Source organism: Bos grunniens, chromosome 9 (genome assembly GCF_055505025.1).
Source record: "Bos grunniens cultivar Pamir isolate PY7600 chromosome 9, Bosgru_T2T1.0, whole genome shotgun sequence".
NCBI lineage: Eukaryota > Metazoa > Chordata > Mammalia > Artiodactyla > Bovidae > Bos > Bos grunniens.
This window is the reverse complement of record NC_141173.1, coordinates 24,394,732-24,408,365: the sequence shown is the minus strand read 5'-3', so window position 1 is coordinate 24,408,365 and position 13,634 is coordinate 24,394,732. Positions and strand designations below refer to the sequence as shown.

At 40.3% G+C, this 13,634-nt stretch overlaps 1 protein-coding gene and 1 pseudogene across 37 annotated transcripts in view; both read left to right on the top strand.

Annotated features, from left to right (window-relative positions):
* The window catches only part of SNAP91 (synaptosome associated protein 91), a 169,339-nt gene that overhangs the window by 127,203 nt on the left and 28,502 nt on the right, over window positions 1-13,634 (top strand). For 26 of the 36 annotated variants that reach the window (XM_086317006.1, XM_086317005.1, XM_086316994.1 and 23 more), the window contains 2 exons: window positions 10,946-11,080; window positions 12,627-12,776. In XM_086317006.1, coding sequence (XP_086173132.1) covers window positions 10,946-11,080; window positions 12,627-12,776 — 285 coding nt within the window. Of the gene's footprint in view, window positions 1-858; window positions 943-10,945; window positions 11,081-12,626; window positions 12,777-13,634 lie in introns of all 36 variants that reach the window. The other 10 variants (XM_086316989.1, XM_086316992.1, XM_086316984.1 and 7 more) reach the window with 2 other exon arrangements.
* Window positions 1,360-3,544, top strand: LOC147365688 (tRNA (cytidine(32)/guanosine(34)-2'-O)-methyltransferase pseudogene; annotated as a pseudogene). The gene has a single exon (XR_015132669.1). The product of XR_015132669.1 is annotated as a tRNA (cytidine(32)/guanosine(34)-2'-O)-methyltransferase pseudogene (transcript).

Genomic DNA, 13,634 nt, shown 5'->3' with positions numbered 1-13,634 from the left:
TATTTGGAAATGAAAAAAGATAAGCCAGTTAGAATTGAAAGCATGAGCTCTAGATGTCATGCATTATTCCATAGGGTTTATTTATGTTGAGTTTAATGTTCCTAAATCCTCCCAGAGAACTAGAAGATGTTTCACTGACTTAAATGCATTTTTCTTTTCCTGTATGCTATTGGAAGAAAGGCACATGTACTGAATTAACTCTAGAACTACTCATTTGGATGATACATTCAGTGTCTTCTGTTAGCAGTAAATTTATTGGGGAAAGTCCAAGTTTGGAGTGATTTCTTTATGAATTTCCATAAGTGCATATGCTGTGGGCTAAAATACCATCCTTAGCAAGTGAAACCCACATTGAGTAGTTAGGATATATTGATGCATTATGGCGAGTGCCATGAAAGGAATATGAGAGGTACAAAGGTGTCGCAGTTTGTGACATTCAGAGGCTCAAAACCTGTGGCAAAATCATTAAACTTTGATACAGGTAGGGCAGCTGCTGCTTGAATTGTTTGTTAAATTTTGTTTAATAGAGTTCTAATGGGAGGGGATTCTTTGCTTTGAGCAAAAAGCTTTAAAACTTTGATCCTGTTTTGATAGATTATAGGATTCAGCCCTTAAAAAAAAGAAGAAAAATAATTTTCTTACTCTTACAAAGAGGTGTTAATTTTTAAGTATCCTAGAACTCTTCTTTTGAGAGAGTGAACTGGTCAGAGCATAATTCAATCCATTCAGTCATTTCACATATCCACAGGAGACAAGCTTACCACAGAGTGTCATGTCTGTGCATTTCTCAGCAAATCACTTCCCTTACTTACTGTTTACACTCTTTTACTTTTTTGCTGCATAATGGATAATGGGTAGATGCATTCGGAAGTAGTGCTTCTGAACCCCAACCTGCACCTCAGGCTGCTTCTAGCTCGTCAGCATCGGCAGACCTACTAGCTGGTAATTAATTGCATTAAAATAAAATAGTATTTTATGAAAGTTAAGTTTGGATATATTTTTATAAGTAACAGATAATATATAAATTTCAAGGTGCATGTCTTCTTTTCCTTTTAGACATGAAATTGAAAAATAAGACATTGTGTAATAGAAAGTTGATTATTTCCCAGGAGTTGATGAAATTGGTCTTAAAATCAGTTGTATGCAAGCCACCCCTGCAGCTCATTAGATGCTCTTAATATGCCTTACTTTCAGTTAGCATGTTTTTTATTAAAGAAATAATATGCTTAATTCAGCAATTTTTATCTTGTATTGCCCCTCCCCCCTTTTTAAAGGAATTTGTGGGGAAATGTACCACGATATTTGACAGTTAGTTCTATAATATGTGAATACTCTAAGAGAAGCTTTTCTACATTTCCACCATTGGTTAGATTTTTTTTCCCCTCTTTTTTTTATTGGAATATAATTGCTTTACAGTGCTTTTTGAGTGAATAACATTATATGTAAATACAAAAGGAAATGCAATAAAGATATAGCATAACTAAATGTTAAAAATGATTTTTAGAGATTTTAAACCAAAAATTAAGGAGCATCTCAAAATTGGGGAGAAAGCGCTATCAAAAATTAGTATGTGAGTTCTCGTTCCTCGCGATGTTTCTGCCTCGCCGTTTAAGACCGGTGGCTTTCTTCGCGTCCATTGCATGTTGGGAACGGCAGTTCGTCAGACTGGCTATGTCGCTGTGAGATGCCGGCACTCGTGGTAAGTTCAGGTCCAGTCTGGCTTCGCACGAGCCACTGCGTTTCACGATGACAGGCGTGGCACGCTCTGGTCACCGTTAGGTATGCGCGACAGGCTTTCAGAGCAACTAAGGAAACAAGCCGAAAACCTACGACTTCTCATGGGCTTGCGGTCTCGCTGAAACTCGTGCTCCTCACGGACCGGCTGTCTTCGTTCCTCTTCTCCCCGCTCCAAAAGTTTGAGCTTACTGTTGGCAGGCCCCTGGGCAAACGGTGTGTGAGATGGGACGGTCATCAAAGGACAAGCGAGATGTCTACTACCGGCTAGCCAAGGAGAAAGGCTGGCGCGCCCGTAGTGCCTTCAAGCTGTTACAACTTGACGAGGAATTCCAGCTCTTCCAAGGCGTGACGCGGGCGATTGACCTGTGTGCGGCCCCAGGCAGCTGGAGCCAAGTGCTGAGCCAGAAGATAGGGGGCCAGGGTTCTGGCCATGTGGTGGCTGTGGACCTTCAGGCAATGGCTCCACTACCAGGTGTGTTACAGATCCAGGGGGATATCACCCAGCTGTCCACTGCCAAGCAGATCATCCAGCACTTTGAAGACTGCTCTGCGGACCTAGTGGTGTGTGACGGGGCTCCTGATGTAACCGGCCTCCATGATGTTGATGAGTATATGCAGGCCCAGCTCCTCCTAGCTGCTCTGAACCTTGCCATGCACGTCTTGAAGCCAGGGGGCTGCTTTGTGGGCAAGATCTTCCGAGGCCGGGATGTGACACTGATCTACAGCCAGCTGCGTGTCTTCTTCTCCAGGGTGCTATGTGCCAAGCCCAGGAGCAGCCGAAATTCCAGCATCGAGGCCTTTGCTGTCTGTAAGGGTTACAACCCTCCTGAGGGCTTCCTGCCCGACTTGACCAAACCCTTGCTGGATCACTCTTACGATTTCAACCAATTGGATGGCCTCAGCCGCATCATTGTGCCATTTGTGACCTCTGGGGACCTGAGCGCCTATGATTCAGACTGCAGTTACCCACTGGACCTAGAGGACGGCTCAGAATACAAGTGCACTCCACCCAGGCAGGCCCCCATCTCACCACCCTACCAAGAGGCGAGCACATTGAAGGAGAAAGGGCAGCTGGCCAAGGACAAGGAGATCCGCCCTCAGGACTGCCCCACGAGCACAGTGGACAGGATGCCCCAGTCCCTGACTGTTCCACAGCGCCACACCCTGCAGCCCTCTGAGGTTGAAGACAGTGGAGTGAATTATTCGTCTTAACATGTTAAGTTAGCCGACAATCTGATAAGGACTGGGAAGCTGTTTGCTGTTAGGAAAACCAGAATTTGAGTTGATCTTGTTTTCAAATATCTCCTCAACCAGTCTAAACATACAAACTCCAAGTGGGAACCTCCAGCAACTACCACAAATAGAAGGAAAGAAACATCCCAGAATGTCCATCTTCACTACAGAGGGGAGTCTTGAGTGGGGTCTTGCTTCTTCTATAAATCTTTGCAGCCATGGGTCCCGAATATGTCCAGAACTCACCCTGAAAGCAGGGTTCTTAACCCTGGGTAGAAGTCAGGGATATCTATGAACTTGATGGAGGGAAACATTACATTTTTATTTTCACTAACTGAAATTTTAGCTTTACTCCAGAATCTGAATGCTGGCAGCAAATCAGAATTGTAAAATTACTTTTACAATAGTAAAAGCAGTGTCTGCAACTTTCCACCAATAGAGGTCACACTTACTTATTTAATGTTATGTTATAGTTGTTTTGGACATCTTGAAATATTGTTCACATTGGTCACTGCTTTGAATAAGATCTTTTTTTTAAATTTGTCTCTTTGATTAAAAGATAAATTGCTTTGCAGAATTTTGTGATTTTCTGACATATCAACAGGGGTCAGCCATAGGTGGGATCAGCCATAGGTGTGCCCAGGTCCCCTCCCTCCAGACCTCCCTCCCAGCTCCCTCCACATCGCACCCTTGTCACAGAAATTGTCACAGGGCCCCTGTTTGAGTTCCTTGGGTCGTACAGCAGGTTTCCGTTGGCTGTCTATTTCACATGTGGTATTGTAGGTTTCCATATTGCTCTCTGCATACATCTCACCCTGTCCCTTCTCCCTCCCCCATGTCCATGGGTCTGTTCTTTGTGTCTGTTTCTCCATTGCTTCCCTGAAAGTGAATTCATCAGTACCATCTTTTTGGATTCCATATATGTTTGTATCCATATGATGTTTGTATTTCTGTTTCTGGCTTACTTTACTCTGTGCTTTGGGCTCTAGGTTCGTCCAGCTCATTGGAACTGACTCAAATGCGTTTCTTTTTATGGCTGATGGTATTCCATTGTATATATGTCCCACAGCCTCTTTTTCCGTTCATCTGTGAATGGACATCTAGGGTGCTTCCATGTTCTAGCTATTGTAAATAGTGCTGCAGTGAACATTGGGGTACACGTGTCTTTTTCAGTTTTAGTTTCCCCAGGGTATATGCTAAGGAGTGGGATTGCTGAGTCATATGGTGGTTTTATTCCTAGCTTTTTAAGGGATCTCCATACCATCTTCCATAGTGGCTGTATCAGTTTCCATTCCTACCAGCAGTGCAAGACGGTTCCCTTTGCTCCACATGCTCTCTGGCATGCATTGTTTGTAGACTTTTTGATGATCACCATTCTGACTGGTGTGAGGTGGTATCTCATTGTAGTTTTCATTTGCATTTCTCTAATGGTGAGTGATGTTGAGCATCTTTTCATGTGTTTCTTTGTCATCTGTGTGTCTTCTTTGGAGAAATGCATTTTTAGTTCTTTTTCCCACTCTTTGATTGAGCTGTTTGTTTTTCTGGTTTTGAGTTGTATGAACTGCTTGTATATTTTGAAAATTAATTCTTTGTCAGTTGTTTCATTTACTATTGTTTTCTCCCATCCTGTTCAGTTAAGTTGCTCAGTTGTGTCCAACTCTTTGAGACCCCATGGAAGCATGCCAGGCTTCCCTGCCCATCACCAACTCCTGGAGCTTGCTCAAACTCATGTCCATCCACTTGGTGATGCCATCCAACCATCTTATCCTCTGTTGTCCCCTTCTCCTCCTGCCCCCAGTCTTTCCCACCATCAGGGTCTTTTCAAATGAGTCAGCTCTTTGCATCAGGTGGCCAAAGTATTGGAGTTTCAGCTTCAGCATTAGTCCTTCCAATGAATATTTAGTACTGATTTCCTTTAGGACTGACTGGTTTGATCTCCTTACAGTCCAAAGGATTCTCAAGCATCTTCTCCAACACCAAAGCATCAATTCTTCAGCACTCAGCTTTCTTTGTAGTCCAACCCTCACATCCATACATGACTACTGGAAAGATCATAGCTTTGACTAGACGGGCCTTTGTCGGCAAAGTAATGTCTCTGCTTTTAATATGCTGTCTAGGTTGGTCATAGCTTTTCTTGTCCCATTCTGAGGGTTGTCTTTTCACATTGTTTTTAGTGAATAACATAACTAAAGTACTAACTTGATGTACTAAAAAAAAAAGTTCATATATTGTAGCACCCCCCCCAAAAAAAATTTAAGTGTGTAATTTAAAACTCAAAGACTAAATGCATAATCTCTTGAAAGGACACATATCCCAGAAAAACTAGTTATTCTTCATTTAATTTACTGTTAGAGCTATGACATAATTGCAATTCCAGAATTGAACTGTGAATAAAATATCACCTTAGTCTTCTCCTTGAGTAGAAATTTCAGGTTCTATTTGGTGTACCTAGTGTGGTGAAACTAGAGAACATTCTAGAAGAGGCAACTTCTGTGTCCAAGGAGGACAGGCTAACAGAAAAAATCTCTCCAAGTCATTGAGGTTGCTGGTGGGATATAGGCATCACCCACATCTCAGACAGAGTCTGGCTGGAAACTTGAGAGTTATTATAACAAATGAAATGTTATTTCACCCAGTGAAGAGTAAAACCGTCAAATTCCTCTCATGAGATATCAACTGAAGATATAGATGTTTGAAAGATGGAGACAGTTTCCTGGATGGCCCTGTAAAAATGGACTATTAAGGGAGGTTAGGTATGTTGAGGGATATGCCTAATTTGTGAGGTTGATATCAAACAGGGAAACCATTTTCTTCCATAAGAGACAATTCTGGGATGACAGCACCATAATCTGTACTAGCATAGGTCTGTGCCTGTAGTGGGAGGGAGACCTACGTCCTGCAGTAGGAGGGAGACTGTTCATAGTTTCTCATTTTCTGTTAATCACATGGCACAGGTAGCTTTAGCAGGGCCACGGAAGTCCTTGAAATTATTTAAAATATAAAGACTTTCAGTGTGCAATTAATAACAGTTCCCACTAACTGGTATGGTCTATAGAGGACCAATCATTTCATCTCTAGGGGTCAGAAACAGAACAGACAGAAGGTTCTCAGGCTGTTATTCTTAGAAATATTGACTCTCTCAAATTGATTTTAGTAAATGGACTAAATAACTGTACCACTGAGAATAAAGGAAATTACAGCATCTTTAACATAATAGAGCTCATGTGAGTGTGGGAAAATGTGTGTGGGAATGTATTTATCTACCAGTAATTTTAACATGGTACTCCCTCAACCCAAGTGATGTGTGTAGACAATGACTGGCAGTTTTGATATGTCTCTATTAATAGAACTTCATTAAGTGTGTAGGCCATTCCCCTGTAGAGAGAGACATTCATAAGACTGATCATCTGTGATAAAAGGCAGTATGTCTGCAGCTGGTGATTCATGTAGGACAGCTCAAACATGTCTGTAGGACATCTGAGACATATATATAGGCAGGAAGCCTAGCAGTTATTACTTTATTTTCAATTGCACAGACTTTCTTAATATAAATTCCAAAACAAAGAGAAAGAAAGAGTCGTCTTTAGTATTCTCTTACTCCTTACCTCTATTCCAAGTCTCTAAAACTTTTCACTTAACAGGAGTTCTCCAAACTCCTTATTAATGCCTATCATTTTCCTGCTTAACTCTTCCTTTAGAGTAAAGCGACAGATTTTTCTTCCTTAACATAATAATCAGTTGGTTATTTTATATCACTTTATAGCTTTGTAATTAGTCTAGGTTTGTGAAGGTGCCTGCTTCATAAGAACTGAGTATAATGGGGAAAAGCCATCTTTCCAGATCTCTGTTGACTTTATAAACCTATCAGAAGGGGATAACTCTGGCCTCACACCTGGCTGTAGGAAAGAGGTCAAGTAGTATTGGGAAAAACCAGGGTTCTGGAAGATTCCTTTCTGAAATCCTGGCTCTGCACTTGCCATCAGGTCACCTGAATCAAATTATTTAACCTCTCTGGCCCCAGTTTCCTCATTCATAAAAATTCCTGGAGTGATTGTGAGGCTTAAATAAGCTAATATATGTCTTAGGTTGAATGATATAAAATTGGTATTTTTGTAGGATCAAAATGGTCGAATATTGGCAGTGTATGTGGCTCAGAGAGTTCAACCTAAAAAAATTGCTCAGAATGTGCCTGTCTTTTGGTGAGCCTCATGCCAATTTTGGCTAAACCTTCACTTTCATAGAGAAAACAGTGATCTTTTTTTTTCATTAAATAGTGTTATTTATTCATCTATGGGAATGAGCCCTTTACCTTATGAAACTCACCAGCACTAAGCAGGTGAGCCCTGGGTAAATGCACATGGTTTTCTCTTTTTATTACTGAGTCACGGGTGGTGTATTAACTTCCCTTTGCATCTTTTCTAGCTGTGAAAAGATAGGATTGAATCAGCTGATTTTAATGTCCTTTCGAACACTGATATGCTGTGACCTTAGAATACATTGTCCTTTCTTGACGAAATTTTAAGAAACTGAGCATCAGGTACAGTTGTTTCCATGTTCAACTGTAACAAAGAGAAACACACCCTTTGCCTAGATTTCCGACTGCCGTATTCCAACTTGTGGGGGATGTTTCCAAGAAGTCAACCTTAACGCAGCAACCAACCTCCCTAAAACCAAACTGGTCATATCCTCAAAAATAATTGCATTTATCCCATCTTCTAGTAAAGTAATGCTCAAAATTCTCCAAGCCAGGCTTCAGCAATATGTGAACCGTGAACTTCCAGATGTTCAAGCTGGTTTTAGAAAAGGCAGAGGAACCAGAGATCAAATTGCCAACATCCACTGGATCATCGAAAAAGCAAGAGAGCTCCAGAAAAACATCTATTTCTGCTTTATTGACTATGTCAAAACCTTTGACTGTGTGGATCACAATAAATTGTGGAAAATTCTAAAAGAGATGGGAATACCAGACCACCTGACCTGCCTCTTGAGAAACCTATATGCAGGTCAGGAAGCAACAGTTAGAACTGGACATGGAACAACAGACTGGTTCCAAATAGGAAAAGGAGTATGTCAAGGCTGTATATTGTCACCCTGCTTATTTAACTTATATGCAGAGTATATCATGAGAAACGCTGGGCTGGAGGATGCTCAAGCTGGAATCAAGATTGCCGGGAGAAATATCAATAACCTCAGATATGCAGATGACACCACCCTTATGGCAGAAAGTGAATAGGAACTAAAGAACCTCTTGATGAAAGTGAAAGAGGAGAGTGAAAAAGTTGGCTTAAAGCTCAACATTCAGAAAACTAAGATCATGGCATCTGGTCCCATCACTTCATGGCAAATAGATGGGGAAACAGTGGCTGACTTTATTTTTCTGGGCTCCAACATTGCTGCAGATTGTGATTGCAGCCATGAAATTAAAAGACGCTTGCTCCTTGGAAGGAAAGTTATGACCAATCTAGATAGCATATTCAAAAGCAGAGACATTACTTTGCCAACAAAGGTCCATCTAGTCAAGGCTATGGTTTTTCCAGTAGTCAAGTATGGATGTGAGAGTTGGACTATAAAGAAAGCTGAGTGCCGAAGAATTGATGCTTTTGAACTGTGGTGTTGGAGAGGACTCTTGAGAGTCCCTTGGGCTGCAAGGAGATCCAACCAGTCCATTCTAAACGAGATCAGTCCTGGGTGTTCACTGGAAGGACTGATGTTGAAGCTGAAACTCCAGTACTTTGGCCACCTGATGCGAAGAACTGACTCATTGGAAGAGACCTTGATGATAGGAAAGATTGAAGGCAGGAGGAAAAGGGGACGACAGAGGATGAGATGGTTGGATGGCATCACTGACACAATGGACGTGAATTTGAGTAAACTCTGGGAGTTGGTGATGGACAGGGAGGCCTGGCATGCTGCAGTTCATGGGTCGCAAAAGTCGGACACGACTGAGTGACTGAACTGAACTGATCCCATCTTCGCTTCATTATGATGTTAATTTTTAAATATCTACAGGATGTCTTCATTTAGGAAGGCTACATGATCCTTAAGTCACTTGAATACTGCTAAAATCACTTCAGGTAGTCCCCATGAATTTTAGAGAGCATCTTCTAATAGGTAACAGTTTTCCATGTTTCATTTTTTCATACATAAACAAGGAAACCTAAGCCAGTGTCACTATCCATTTCCAGGGACAGCATGATTTTCTGGTTAGAAATAGTAACTGGAGAATTTCAGTGGAAGTCATTTCCAAAATTATAAATTGACTGTTACAAAGTGTAAGCTGAAGGTTTTTTGTAAGCATTCTTTATGTTTTTTGGCAAGCATTTTGTGAAGAAAAAATATAGCTAGATGAGAAAAGAATACATTTATATATATAATATATATACCCAAACTTGAGTATAAAAAAGACTTCTTTAATTTTGATACGTGTTTGATAATAGGACATCATCTAATGTCTTCTTAAGGAGTCACTTTCTTCATGAAAGTGAAAGTGAAGTCGCTCAGTCGTGTCCAACTCTTTGTGAACCCATGGACTGTAGCCCACCAGGCTCCTCCATCCGTGGGATTTTCTAGGCAAGAATACTGGAGTGGGTTGCCATTTCCTTCTCCAGGGGATCTTCCCGACCCAGGGATCAAACCCGGGTCTCCCTCATTGCAGGCAGATGCTTTACAAAACCCAGGTCTCCCTCATTGCAGGCAGATGCTTTACAAAACCCAGGTCTCCCTCATTGCAGGCAGATGCTTTACCATCTAAGCCACCAGGGAATCCTTATATCTTTTTGTACAGAAGCAATACAGTGAGCTCTGCTTCTGTCTGTTGATTGAGAGCAATAATTTACTTCCAGGCTTCAAAAGAGAAACACTTAATTTGAGGTCTTTGCTTTCTCCTCACCTTTTAAATTCAAAAGTATCCTTCTTTCAATAAGTGTTAATTCAGTGTTTTAGATATTTGACTGAGTATTCGTGGAAAAGATGAAAAAAGACAGTTCCTGACACCAAAAAGCCACCCCCAGGGTGGGGACTTGGGGTGGAAATAAAGGATGGTGTATGGGTAGGGTGGGGAGATGTACCGGTGCTTAGAGCACAGAGGCAGGACACATCACCCATGTGTACCAGGTGTGGGAGGGGCAGGGTCCTTGTGGCTGGTAGCTGTGGGTGGCAATAGGAGGCAAAGAAGCCCTCCTGGGGCTGGTATTTGACTCATTGTGATGTATTATGGCCGCAACTGAGTTTGCAGGGAGGGGAGAAGGAGGTCCAGAGACAGGTGTGCTTGTTTGCTATATAAAGGAACCCACATTATATGAATCTGAAAGTTCTGGGGAGCCCATGAAGGATATTAGAGAAGTAACTTTGTCAGCATTGTCTACTCAGAAAGATCACTCTGGCTGCATTGTAAAGGCTAGGTTGGAGGAGCTACAGATTAGAGACAGAAAGTCGCTTTGTGTTGTATTGGGTGAGCCTAAATTTGTCAATGGCAGCAATTAGACTGGAACATATAAGAAATATATTAAGGAGGAGTTGATGGCAGGATACATGCATATTTTTCTGATTTGCATTTTATTATTATGCTGAGCCAATGTGTAAACTAAGCATTTTCGAGGTACCTGGTATTGTGATTTGAAGAAATAAAATTTAAATACAAAAATAACTATCTGAAGTTTAACCATAGTGAAACCACCTCAGCTTTATGTACTCCATCCTAACAGTAGATTGGATTGCTGCAGGTTCTCTTAACAGGGACATAAAGTCTTATGTGCTCTCTGATTTGCAGTTAAATTAAATCTCTCATTATGTGTCAGATTTTAAGATACTTGAAAAACTATTCCAAAAGCATAACTTCCTGGGTTTCATTGCCTTCTCATCCATATGCACTCAATACCTTTTTGGTCTTCTGTTACTTCTGCTGATTCTGTTTTATTGGCCTTTACCTGTCTTTAGTTGTTTCTGCTTATATTTTTCTGGAACTACTTTTTCCCAGGATTTGGGGGTTCTTTCATGGCTCCTTCTCCATCGCCAGTGACTCCAGCTCAGAATAACCTGCTACAGCCCAACTTTGAGGCAGCTTTTGGAACAACGCCTTCAACTTCTAGCAGCAGCTCCTTTGATCCTTCAGGTGAGGCAGTGATTTTTCAAATATTCTTTTTATTTGTTCTGTTTCTAAAATACACCGCCTCAGGTTCGTGTGATATCAGGAAATTTATAAGCAAATATTGAATGAAGACCTGGTTTTAAAACTGTTCAATAAATCTCTCCTTCTGTAACCTAAGTAAATATTTTCCATACATTTTTGGTGGCTTTAAGAATAACCTGCAGTCTCTTTCTGTTTTTGTTTTTATTTTTTAGCAGAAATTTAACTTAACATGCACACCATCTGTTTGCATGAGCTTATGTGCACATGGTTTGGAGAAAGTTAAGGGAAAACAAATACTTTGTGCTAAATCTTTGTGCAGTATCTCAATGTGTAGACACTCCCACTGCTGTTGCTTACACTCTCTGAAGTTTGCCTGGCCCTCCGTTTGATGAAGTTGACACGAATAGTATTCTTTGCCTGCCTTTAACCTTTCATCCTGCTGTCATTTTGTTTGTATTTTCTTCCATTCTACTCTTCTCATGCTGGGTCCCTACTACAAATTTTCAATTGGTGAGTTTTTGGTAATTGTGTTTCAGAAACACCCCAACTATATCCTCTGCCTGACAATTTGGTTGCTTCCATTGCCAGTGCTGAGTTGAATGCTGTCCTTCTTTTAATTTAGAATTATTGTAGAGTGGTGTGTGTATGGTAAATATGCATTGTTTTTTATATATTAAAAAAATTAGCAACCATAAAACTTTTGATGTAGGTATCACCAGAAGCTTTTCTACAAATTCTATGAGACAGCATTTTTGAATAGTCTCTCTGTATTCCGGGAACTAAACAAATGGTCATTTGTTACATGCTGATCAGGAACCATCAATAATAGCATGATTCTTAATACTGAAAATAGCATATATTGTAGCTATGCCCTTAAAGTTAGAACCAGAAGTGGTTCTAACTTTCATACTACAATGAAAGAAACAAAAATAAAAATTCTTGCTTCTACAGTATGTTTTTCAGATATTTGTTAATAGGTACTAATCATCAGATCAGATTTTACCCCAGCACTGATTTCATAGGAATTGGGAGATTCAGACACTCTTTCTCATTTAAGAATTTTTATAAAAGTAGGCATTGTAACTACCACATATTGAATGCCTATTTTGAGTGAGCATTATAGTAAAGGCATGATGTATATCATCTAGTTTAATCTCCACAACAAATCCATGTTGTAGTTGTACTCTTCCCACTTACAGGTAATAAAAACTCAGATAGTCACTTTCTCAAAGTCACACACTAGTGAGGCAGCTGACATGAGCCCAATTCTGATTCCCAAGTCTGTGTTCTTTCCTGAACGTTACACAATTTCTTTTTTCCACTTTCGTGTTCATTAGTATTTCCGTACTTTATGAGTAGCCATATGTAGAGATGTTTTTTTGTTGTTATCGTCATTGAAAGTATGGATTAAGTGCCTTCTTTGGTAAAATTGTAAATGTATTTGTTTCATTCTTTTTCAAAAGAGTTTCCCTTTGATTTTGCATATTTCTTTTGCAATTATTCTGAACCTGTTCTATTTGATTTCCAGTGTTTGATGGTCTAGGTGATCTTCTGATGCCAACCATGGCACCAGCTGGGCAGCCTGCACCCATCTCACTGGTACCACCAAGTCCTGCAATGGCGGCAAGCAAAGCCCTTGGGAGTGACCTTGACTCATCTCTTGCCAGCTTAGTAGGCAGTGAGTAATAGAATAGTTTTCTTTAGCAGAATCATATGTGAATTTTTTTCTCTTTTTTTTTTTTGTATGAATTGTTTCTGAATTCACTTACAGGTGAGTATGTCAAGGAGTAGACAGAAATTCTTAGTGTTTTACCCAGTACAATTCCTTGGAAGATATACAGTCCCTGTGCCATTGTCTCACAAGCAACATGGAGGCCACTTTTAATCTGAATTGCCAAAGGTGTAATTAGAGAGCATGTAGAGTAAAATCTAAGTGTATTATCTTAAATAAAGTATTTAATTTTTTATTTCATTTGAAAATAACATATTTACCAATTGAGTATCCAAATTAGTTTCAGTTATTCATTGAACAAATATTTATTGAGCACCAGGCAGTCTTCCAAGCTCTAGAGATAAATCAGTGAACAAAGCAGATAGAAATTTCTGTTCTTACAGTGCTTAGCAGGGCAGAGACAACATTAAATATTTTCAAATAAATAAATTCTCTAATATGTTAGGTTGTAAATGCCATGGAGAAAAACCAGGACATCCAAAGAGGGTCTGTAAGTACTACAGAGTAGCCCTCACTGAGAAGGTAAAATTTGTGCAAAGATTTGAAGGTAAAGGAATGAATCATATGGATATCTGAAGGAAAAAATTTGCAGGCAAAGGAGATGGCCAGTGCAAAGGCACTGGGGCAGATGATTGCCTGGTATACTCAAGGAGTTCCATGGACATTAGTGACTGGAGCTGGGTAAGTGAAGGAGAGAATCCTAGGAGATGAGGGAGCTATTACAAAGATTGGCCTTGTTTTAACTCTGAATTCAATTATTTTGTTAAGGTGAATGGGCTTACCATCACCAATACATTTTGTTTC